This window comes from Austrofundulus limnaeus, unplaced genomic scaffold (assembly GCF_001266775.1).
Source record: "Austrofundulus limnaeus strain Quisiro unplaced genomic scaffold, Austrofundulus_limnaeus-1.0 Scaffold441, whole genome shotgun sequence".
Lineage (NCBI taxonomy): Eukaryota > Metazoa > Chordata > Actinopteri > Cyprinodontiformes > Rivulidae > Austrofundulus > Austrofundulus limnaeus.
This window is the reverse complement of record NW_013952843.1, coordinates 103,853-115,036: the sequence shown is the minus strand read 5'-3', so window position 1 is coordinate 115,036 and position 11,184 is coordinate 103,853. Positions and strand designations below refer to the sequence as shown.

The window sequence follows — 11,184 nt, the reverse complement described above, 5'->3', positions numbered from 1 at the left end:
CTAGCTCTATAGTGCTAACTAACTGTTCGCATCAGCATTGTTAAATTTAATGGTTAGCTGCAGCAGTGCTAACTAGCTCTATAGTGCTAACTAACTGTTCGCATCAGCATTGTTAAATTTAATGGTTAGCTGCAGCAGTGCTAACTAGCTCTATAGTGCTAACTAACTATTAGCATCAGCATTGTTACATTTAACTGTTAGCTGCAGCAGCGCTAACTAGCTGCTATAGTGCAAACTTTAGCTTTTAGCTTCTGTTCTGCTTGTTTTAACAGTTTAGTTTATTCATTCATCAGTAACTTTCAGCCCTCAGTACTTCTTCTTCATTTTCGCAGAAAAATACTTTTTTGTTGCATTTTCTGCAGAATTTTTCTGACTTATTACAGCGTCAGACTCCTAAAAAAATTAATAAAAAAAGTTGTGTTTTTTAACCAGAATGAGTGCAAACTTCCTGAAAACATGAGCAGACATAAAAATGATCCCAGAAGAGTAAAACTTTCTAAGTTTTCGTGTCGACTCACAGCTTTCTCCAAGAAGAGCTGGTCTTTTGTGAGGTGGTAGCAGCTCAGCAGACCCCCCAGGACACGTATGGTTGTTTCAAACAGATTCACGTCAACGTTTTTGTTGAAGGAAAGATCCTTCTCCACCCAGCTCCTGGCTTCTGCAAACTCTGTTTAAAAAAAAAAAAAAAGGATAAATTCTAACTCACATGGACACGTGAACAGATCTGTCACAGTTTCCTGACTCTGCAAACAAAAATCTCTTTGGGAATGAAGTCCAGTACCTTCCTTTAGTCCCATGATCCACATGGTGTCTAAAGAGTCGATCAGCGTCAGWCCGAGTCCGAACCACTCCCCGAAAGACTTGGAGATGGGCTTCAGCTCATCGTGACCCCAGGCGTGGTCCTTGTAGCCCTTCCAGGCGTGTCTGAAGGCGTCGCGCACCGCCTCCAGCCGGTCTGGAGTTCCTGCTGAAACGATGAGCAGACACAGGATTTTATTAAATCTAGTCTATTCATTTGAAGTTAAAAATCCTGTAAAACAACAAAATAAAAGCAGAATAGGCTTTTTCTCGTTTTTCCAGCTGTTCTGAGATAAAACTCTGACAGTCAGCATTTTTTAATCTGTGATGTAAAAACAGCAGCGTGATCATAAATGTAGTTAAATGTTTAATATCACCAGCTGGCAGCTCAAATTAATGTTTATTAAACATATTTTAGTAAGTAACACAAAAGCTGATCAAGGTTTTAAATATTTTTTTAGTTTGTCAGACGGTCACAGAACTGAAGTCTGGGGAAAAACGTAAAACAATTACAAATACTATTTTTATTTTGCAGGAGAGAGCCGTAAGAATTATCACTARAAGACATTACTGTCACCCATCAAACACATTATTTTATCAGTTGAAATTATTGAAGTTTTATGAGTTGGTTGATTATAATATTTTGCAGGTTATGTATAAGGCTCATAAAAACGTATTACCTTTGAACATCCAATCACATTTTGTTAAGAGGGAAAGTTGTTATAATTTGAAGGGATTAGAAATGTTTGTAAAACCTAAAATTTGAATAAATTTAAAGGACAGATGTACTTCAGTCTTTGTTTAGTTTAACCGGCAGCAGCTGGTTTATACGACTACAGACAGACAAACAAATGAACACATGATTGCCTGTATTTCTTGGTGAGTAAAGGGTTAATGCTGACCTTCCAGGTCTGTGGCTGCAGGGTTGCCAGGTGCTGCAGGGTTGCCAGGKGCTGCAGCTTCCTTCTCATTGGCTGAGGGCGGGGCGTCCGTGGCCTGGTCGGCTTCGATCATGGCTCCTCTCCAGCTGCCAGGGTAAAACGACTCGTTGGTTTTACGTGTCTCCGTCTCATCGATACAAACATCTACAGCCTCAGAGTGTTCGGTGCTGGAAGAGAAACGAGGAGCTCACCTGACAACTTTCTTCTCCTCCTCCTCGCCTCCTTCCTCTGGAACCAGCTGCTGTTTGGGGTTTTCTTCAGCTTTAGTGGCTGGAAGGTTTCCATCTTTACGCAGGCTGGGCGGGCCTCTTCTGTTTGAGAAAAKCTTTTTCTGCAGGTGGAAACAGAAGGTGAAGCGTGAACACCTGTGACACGAGTCTCTGAAAACACTCCAACGAGGCTAACCTTTGGTGGAGCTTTAGACAAAACAGGGACGTTTGGTCCTCTGGGCTCATCTGGACCCTCGGCTTGTCCCAGATCTGGTCCCACCACAGGAGCTGGAGGTTTACCTGCAGCTGGATTTTGGGCCACGGGAAAATTCAAGTTTCTGTCGTTGAGCTCCAACCAGTCCTCCTTATCAGACAGGCCTACAGGCAGGAGACAGGACAGTGATCTGGAGCTGCTTGTGTCAGTTTATGGTGAACGGGGGAACTGGTGTTCCAGCTGGGTTTGGGTCCTGGTGGTTCCTCAACATCTGAACCAGTTTTTTTTATCCGAGCGTTGGTCAATCCAATCTGCAAATCGTTTTATGCTAAAAGAGAAACTATAGTACAGAGTTCTGTGAAGCTCCAGAGCCTTCAGCAGCTCTTAGTAAAAGATTTAAATGAAAGGACAGATTTAGTCCGGCTCGTAGTTAAAGTTCAGTTAAAGAGACACAATAAATAAAAAAATAAAACACTGAAGTTGTTTAATTGTGTTAAGCTGCAAAAAGAATCGGTCAAACTAAAGAGTTAGCATAAATGCTTAAAGATTTTTACTGAAAGCTGCTGAAGAAGTTTAATAAAACTGTTAATGAGTTCAAATTAAACTCAAAAGTCAAAAAACACTGAAAAAATCACTAGAAATATAGAAAAACATCTAAACAACACAGAAATAAGCATCAAAACATCTGAAAGAAGCAAAAAAGTAGCTAAAATTAGCAAAAAGAAGCTAAAAGTAGTTGAAACAATTTGAAATCAGACAGGGAAATGAGAGTGAACAGCTAAAAAAGTAGCTGAAATTAGTAACTGAGAGCACATTTGCTGAATTAAGTAGTAAGAAGCTGAAAGTGAATTTAGCTGAAAGACTAAAAACACAAAAAACAGCTAAAGTTAGCAGAAAGCAGTGGAAAGAAGCATAAAAAGCTTAGATTAACAGAAAAATAGCAGAAAGTATCAGAATGAAGCTAAAGTCAACAAAATAAAGCTGAAATTAGCAGAAAGATGTTAAAAAAGCAAAAACTGTGTTCAGTAAAGATTTATAAACATTTTAAAGAGTTTAAAGGAAAACAGCTCCATTTATGAGAAAAAAATGCAGAAAAAAAGCTCAAAATCTCAAATAGTAAAAACAGCTGAAATTCCCGTGTCCTGAAGGAGCTGAATGTTTTCATAGAGAAATTGTTGAAATAACACAAAAATTGTATAATGAGTTACGTGGCCAACTAACTTGTGTAAGAAAAAACTGATTAAAAATGTGAATGTTTTATAAATATTCACACAATAAATGATTAAAACTCCTAAAATGATGACATTAACCGGAAACTTCTGATCACAACTTTACTAAAACTGTAGTTTAAAATCATGAGCATCAAAATATATTTCTACAACACGATTCAGTTGTTTTCAGGACAGAAGCAGATGGTTTCTGCTGAATAAAAACAGTTTTCTTTTCGTTTGGACTCATTAGAAATAAGTTAAATTATCCTCAGTGCAGATGGTTTGAATATATGAGCATAAAAACATCAAACTAAACAGAGATAGTTCAGATCAGTGCGTCTGGTTTTACCTCTCCACTGCTCAGCGATGCTGGAGTAGGACAGCAGAGCTAAGATCAGCAGCAGAGCCAGCAGGAAGAGGATGAGGCTCCGCTGCAGCCGAGGCAGGCGCTTCCATTTCTGCAGAGACGGAAACAAACAGCTGAAAGCAGCCGACAGCTAACAGACAGACAGCAGGACATCGTTACCCGGTGCAGCATCTCTGTTAAATTAATCCTCTCGCAGCTGAAGGAGGAACTCTCAGTTGAAAAAACTACGACAGATCCAGCAGGTTCTCKCTAACGAACAACAATCTGCTGAGTCAGCATTTTATTTTTTTGTGTTTCATCTTAAAACTTCATTTGGTCCAAAGCTAAACACTGGTTGGAGATGTCTAACCTCTGAAGCATGATGTGGGAAACTCATGTGAATAAATCTGTTAAAGTAGGCCTTTAACAGAAGTACAGAAGGTCTGTTTGTCTACGAACAGAACAAAGACCAGGATCTGCTTCCTGAGGGCGTGACGGGGATCAGATCCATGAGGTTTGTGTCGCTTGGTGTAACCCAGTCCACCCACAGAGAAAACCGACAAGCAGGAGGTTCACGTGACGAGAAGCTGCAGGACCAGTTCTGATCTTCAGGACTGAGGAAATCTGACTTTAGGCTGAATTATTTAATCTGAGCTTCTTCTGAGGCCGACTGTGAAAAAAGCTCGGAAACATTTTAAACAAGCTGTGATGGATTCTCTCCGTCTTCATGACTCCTCTGGGTCTGAGATGAATGGATCTGTGAGTCYTTGTTTCTTTTGATGTGGAGCAGCTCAGAGCTGTCAGATAAAACCTGACCTGAGTCCCACCAGTTCAACAAGATCTGAACTGATTGTTGTTCCTGCTTCACTTTGTCTGACTGGTTTCTCTTCACTCTGTTGTTCTCCTGCATGTTTTACAATCCAATTACTGCAGCATACTTTGGTTTATATTTAGCTGTTTACTGATSAAAACCTTCAGCTCGTTCAGGAGACGGCTGCTCTGATTTTTCTTTTTACAATTCCAGGATATTTGATTTAAGTTTATAAATTTATTTACCTATAAACACATCAGGATCTCTGAATTCTGCTTCAGGGTGATCTATTTTTTATTGTGCTACTATTAGCTTTTAGCTACCGTTCTGCTACTTTTAGACAGTCTTTAATGCCTTTTGCTATATTTTGCTAATCTACTAATATTTACCCAGTGTATTAGCTAAACTTTTGATCTTTTACCTATCATTTCAGCTACCATTTCACTGCTTTTGCTTTAATCCAGTGTTTTAAGCTTGTGTTCAGCTTTTTTTTTAGCTTTTATCTACTGCTTCACTTCTTTCGGAAAGCATTTTGTAATATTTTGCTAACCTGTTGTTACATTTACCTAAAAACTTAGCTCTTTTACATGGCTTTTAAGCTAAAATTTTCTACTTTTAATTAGCAAAGTCCCAATTATTGGCTATAGGCTAGTATATACTCTCTTTGTTTTTTTAGCTAGTGTTTTGCTCCTTTGAGCTTGTGTTCAGCGTTTTTAGCTTTTAGCTACTATTACACTTCTATTAGCAAGCCTTTTGTTATGTTTTGCTAGCCTATAGCCAGGGTTGCACATAACGTTTTGGTCTGGTTCTCAGGGGAGAACCCAGGGTTGTTACTTGGTACTCATATTTTCTTTCACTCATTGAACACATTTATCTAGAGGGGCKTCAGGTCATCTAACGTCCCCCTGTTCTGTTTTATGACTCCTATCAGCTGCAACATCTCAGGACATCATGTTAAATCAGTCCAACATGTTTTTATTTTATTCTTTTACTCTGCATAAATTTTGAAACGACCTAAGTGTCCGAGGGGCTGGGTGTCATATAAACATCACAAACTGAACATTTCATGGTTAAATGTCTTTTAGACTAACATGTCTCAGATGGACAGCTCCTGTTTGGTCTTCACTTCAGCCTTGGTTAAACCAGCTTTCCACTCTCCAGTCCAACCAGCAAATATCTGTCTTTTGCACAGAGCAAAATAACTTAAAATATAAAAATGTTTTATTTGTTAGACTGATTTCTTTTTTAAAAGACTATTTTATTCAAAAAGATACTATTTAGATGGTTTCAGCTCATGTAATCATTTATTCTTCATATTTGATCATTTAATAAATTACATTTATCCCAGAGCAGCTGTGTCACAGTATGGTCCTAAATATAAACAGGTTTAACACATCAAGAACCCTGTTTTTTTTTATAAAATTGTGAATGAAATTTGTGGATCTTTATGAAAAATTAAAACAACATTTAAAACTCATTCACCTAGAGAATATGGAAAGTTATTTTTATTTTTTTAATATATATAATTTTTTTGACTGGGAGTTACACAGAGAATCATCTTTGCTTTAATATGGGGCAAACAAATGTTCTGTTAGTTAATGTGGTTTAATTAGAAGAACTCAAACAGTGAATCTCACAGATTCAGCCTGCGCGAGCAGCGACACGCTCATACAGCAGTCTCTCAGGAGGAGAGTTTAGTCACACAGAGTTGGACAGATCTGTTCGATAACAACATTCTGAACATTTATTTCATATAAAGTTATGTTTTACAGACCAAAGTCTCTGGTAGTTCAGGAGCAAAGTGCAGGAGGAAATATCAGGACTGACCGCTGCAGCCGCTGCTTCAACCTGCAGTTTGTCTCTGCTGAAAACAGCTCTGACTCAAAGTCCCTCCCTGCTCTGCTCTGATTGGATAAAAACGCTCCGGACTCCATCTGACTTGTTGAAGGCAGTGTCTGTTTAATCCTTATATCAGGGTCCCACTGTCCKTAGAGGCTTGGTGAGAACTGAACAACAATCCAGTCGCACCAGTGTGGCTGGATATTCATTTTTTATTTTTTTAAGAAATCAGGTCGTGTTTGAGACCAAACTGGTTGCACTCTAGAGCCCTGCTGGCTGTTGTTGTGACAGACAGACAATCAGGTACAATCTCAGGTACGCAAGTGCGCTTTATGACGCTCCATCTGGTGCGCTTTTTTCTTTTTGGATCGCACACCTGCGCCCTGCCTATAGCTACTTTTATCTAAACCTTTAGCTAGACTTTAAGTTTAAATTAACATTTTGATACTTTTAGGTAGCTAGAATGTACTCCTTAAAGCCTTTTAGCTAGTGTTTTGAACCTTTAAGCTTGCGTTCAGCGTTTTACTGTTGTAGTCATGTACTATATTTTGCATTCAGTGCAGTCTGCTGGCTTCTTTAGATTTATTGTTTTTTTTTTTTGTGTACAGTGCCCTGAGACAACAGTTGTTGTGACTTGGCGCTATAAAAATAAACTGAATTGAATAAACTGAATTACATTTACCTAAACCTTTAKCTCCTTTACCTAGCCTTTAAGCTAGCATATTTAAAACTTTCAGCTAGCATATTACCAATTTAGGATTTTAGCAACAACTTTGACAATATTTGGCTGTTAGCTTTCAGTTAATACTTTTAGCTCTTTAGCTAGTGTTTTGATCTTTTTTGTAAGTGGTCTGTTTCTTTAGCTTTTAGCAACCCTTTTGCTACTTTTAGCTAGTATTCTACCAGTTTTGCTTTTAAGATAGTGTTCTGCTCTTTTAGCTTTCATAATGAGTTTAATGTTCAGGCTGCATTGTTGCTTTACCCAGAGTATTTGTCAGTTGTCAGTAATTTATTATTAAATGATGTGCTGCAGTAATGAGGTCAGAAATCTACAACTTAAAACAGGAAAATGTATCAAAACCAAACGTTAAAACAAGTTAACTGCGTCTTGTTTTACCCGCTCTATAAACAGAAAGACAGAAGTGGTTCAGATCTGGGACAAACTGGTCCTGACCCCCACAGATCCACTCACCCTCCAGCAGGACTGTCTCCGGTGTTTGGCGTTGTTGTAAGCGTGGCTGTGGGCATCGCCGAGGGTCAAAGCAATGAAGTCCTTCCTGGGAGGTGGAAACATCGTCTAAAGCTCAGGCGGGACGATCGTGGACCACAGAACCTGCAGTTAAAATGTGAAAACTTGTTTTAAAGAGAGAATACTTTTTAAAAAGACGTGTGAGGTTCACTAAACAATGTACCAAAAAAATACCCTGAATAATCCCAATTGAAATGTATAATCTATATAGTTTTTACAGCAAATTTTCTGCCCATATTTGAAAAAAAAAAAAAGCTTTTGAATGCTTTTCCAATATTATCTTTACCTGTGAAACTCCTAATRTTAGGCGGTATTTCTGTTTATTTATCCCCTTTTTTTTCATGACAGAAACAGATTAAATTTCTGGTACAAGAAGAACAAGTAATCAAACCTACACTTTATTACAAAATCAAATATAATCCAAATTTTTACATTTTTTACAAAGTGAATCGTGCATCATAACTGTTAGTTCTTTTAATTACTCCATAATTACACAAAAAGCTTAAAAGATTGACATCTGTTTTGTCAATGTTTTTACATGGACAGACAAAACGTTACCCTCTGAACAGGTGTTCATAAATAAACGCATTTTCATCACATTTTGGTAAAGATTTTGACTCCCAAGTGAAGCTAACTAACCGTTAAACTAACTAACAACGCACCTAAAGTGGTGTTTGGGTTTTATAGGTTGTTTAAATAAAAAGTTACAACAACAAAAAGTCAAATTAAGTGACAGCACATGCTAAGCTATAAGCTAAGCTATAAAAAAAAAAGGCTAACTGACAGAACCACCTCCTTTTCGTCCCTAAATATTCTAATAACTGATTTATGGGGAATATTTAGAGTCCAGTAAGTTGTAAAACCTCCAGCTGCGTCCTCCCCTCTCCTCTCCTCTCCGGCAGGCTGTCAGCCTCACGGGCAGCGAAAGCGTCTCTCCTCCTGGAAGCTAACAGCTGTTAGCATGAGAGGCTAACTCGCCTCTTCCGACTCGTTTTTCACATCGAAAAACGATCCGGTTCGACGGGCAGACAGATGAGGAGCGGTCGGTCCAGGTGCCACACGGAACAACCAGCTGCTACATGAAACAATAAACTGATTAAACGGTGAAAAAAAATAACTGCTAAAAGGAAATGAACTGAACCTGACAGGAAGAAAAAAAAAAGCTGAGTGACGTTACGAAGAGTCACGTGACGCTGACACGCGCGTGACCCCTATAAACTTTATGTAGAGCAACAATTATCAATTTTTATATTTTCAAGACATTGTTTTATCAAATTATTCAAATACTAACACTTTAAAGCAGTTGGCTTTAATTCAAAGCCATTTTTGTTCAATTTTTAACTCATTTATTACCTAAAATAAACTTAATTCATAATTTTTTTGATTTAAAGTTCCACAAACAAATTTAACTTTATGCTCATGTTAAATAGAAACTTGTAGTTAGCAAAATATGTGAGAAAAATGTCATCCTTTCACATTTTAGAGCCATTATAACGTGACAATATGAAATTATTAGTAATCTAAACCAGGGGCGCCCAAATATTTTCCCCRAGGGGGCCAAAATGAAAATCTATCCATGGCTGCGGGCCAAATGCAGTTATATAATACATGAAATACAAATACTTTTTAAAGTAAAGTCCTTTATTTTTAACGATTAAGCTGTGCAATGGTCCCCTTTAGTTTTGGTCTGTGCACTTGGAGAAAGTCTGCCATTCACTCAAGTAGCAAAGGCTCATGGGACATATCATAAATTGATAAAATATGAGTTTTTGTGGCCTCATAAAGTGTGCAAATCTACATGCGGGTTTGAATCTGATCTAAATATGTCTTGTCGTTTCATGTTTCATGTTTAATCCTAATAAATCAAAGATATGTCAGCACCATGAATGAAAACTACCTTCACTACAGCCCTTTTATATAGTCATTAGACCAATGGAAATACTGTGTTTCTACCTATAGGATCACAGGTTACAACCTTGTAACTTTGGCAACTGTTGGTGGGCCAAATCAAATGGCTTGGCGGGCCAAATTTGGCCCGCGGGCCCCACTTTGGGCTCCTCTGATCTAAACAGTTTCAATGAGCTGCAGTTTTATTTTCAAACTTTATAAAGTCAACCTCCACCAAATATCACTATTACCTAAAAAACAAGAGTAGTAAAGCAAAACAAGTCCAAGTAAGAAAGTAGAAACAATACTTTTAGTGTAATATCATCTGCATATTGACAAACATATTTTATTTCCAACATTTTACAAACAGGCCCAAAGAAAAAAAAGGAAGAAATTGGAACATTTTTAGAGCTGGTCTTGAAYGCAGGGAGTCTGAAGGTGTTTTTTGTCTTTAGGTGTTTTGTTATTTCATCGATCACAGAAAAGTGACGTCATCCGTTAAAGTTTACTGTCGATAAGGTCGGCTTAGACTGCGAAACAGAACAGCGTGCTGCGTTTACAGCAGGTGAAGTGCTAATGCTCGTCATACCTGAGATGTAAAATATACAAATATGAAACTGTAAAACAATAAAAAGTCTTGCATCGTATAAAAATGAGGAAAGTCCATAAAAACGTAGCACCAATAAAGATAGGGAATAAAACTTAAATACAAGTTTTGTTCAGCACCTTTTGGTAGAAGTGATGCATCCAGAACGCATCGTTATGAGGTCACTTTTATATACACACTGATCAGGATACAGAGTCTCTAAATAAACAGAAAAACATTTCATATAAAAGGTTAAATTATTTTGTCTCCGTAAACAAACATGGCGTCTCCGTAAAGAATCCACACGTCGAACTCACAGAGTCCCTTTAGCCCCCCTTCACCCAGGAGGAAAACAGGAAGTGAGATCTTCAAATTGTCCTCTCGGTGATCCAAACCAAAAGGTTTTTTTTCTCCTGGATTCATGAGTTCTTTGACGGCGCCGCTTCCTGCCGCTGCCGCCTTTAGCTGAAACACACGGGTCCAAATGTGAATCTGAACTGGTGCGTGAAGTTTTCTCCTCCCATCACCGCCACGTCCCTCAGAGGAAGCAGCAGCACGTCCTCGAACTCGAACACAGACTCCCGAGGACCGGGACCAGGACCGGGATCTGGATCCTCTCCAGGCTGATGTGCAGGAAAAATAAGAACATTTATTCACAGTTCAGCTTCAGTTTTACAATGTTTTATTAAAAAGTGACCCACCAAAGTGAGGATTAAGTCAAATTGGATTAAAATGACCTAATCACATTTTCAGATTCCTGCTTTAAATGCTTCATTTTGATACTTAAATCATCCTGATATCATAAATGTATCCAGAGATATGACTTAGATTGTCTTGTTGGTTATAATGATACATTAATATGTGAATCATTGTTTTATGCAATTTTAATGAGGAAATTTTGTTGTCATTATAAAGAGAAAATAAGTATTTGAATATTGAGATTTCCTAATTGGAAAGAAACAAAACTTTGCTAGTTCGCAGGGAAAAACTCAACATTTTTAAGTCATTTTTCCTCAAAATCAGTTTTTTTGTTGCTACTGCTCAAAAAAGTGCTTCAGATTTTTATTTTATGATTATTTTTCAGACAATTTAT

General features: G+C 37.9%; 2 protein-coding genes across 3 annotated transcripts in view; both read right to left on the bottom strand.

Moving 5' to 3' along the window:
* Positions 1-518: 518 nt before the first annotated feature.
* Positions 519-8,780, bottom strand: man1b1a (mannosidase, alpha, class 1B, member 1a; the record flags this gene model as incomplete). Of its 2 annotated transcripts, none has more annotated exon segments than XM_014024839.1 (8): positions 519-667; positions 782-967; positions 1,701-1,825; positions 1,931-2,070; positions 2,145-2,326; positions 3,723-3,831; positions 7,562-7,702; positions 8,482-8,780. In XM_014024839.1, coding segments are annotated over 7 exon segments (993 nt in total), but the record flags the coding sequence as incomplete, so codon positions are not given.
* A 1,013-nt stretch (positions 8,781-9,793) lies between these two features.
* si:ch211-196i2.1 (collagen alpha-1(I) chain) overlaps positions 9,794-11,184 on the bottom strand; it is a gene marked incomplete in the record, with an annotated part of 64,972 nt that continues 63,581 nt past the window's right edge. Inside the window, 1 exon segment of the mRNA XM_014024833.1 lies at positions 9,794-10,714. Within this exon segment, the coding sequence (XP_013880287.1) occupies positions 10,553-10,714 (162 nt within the window).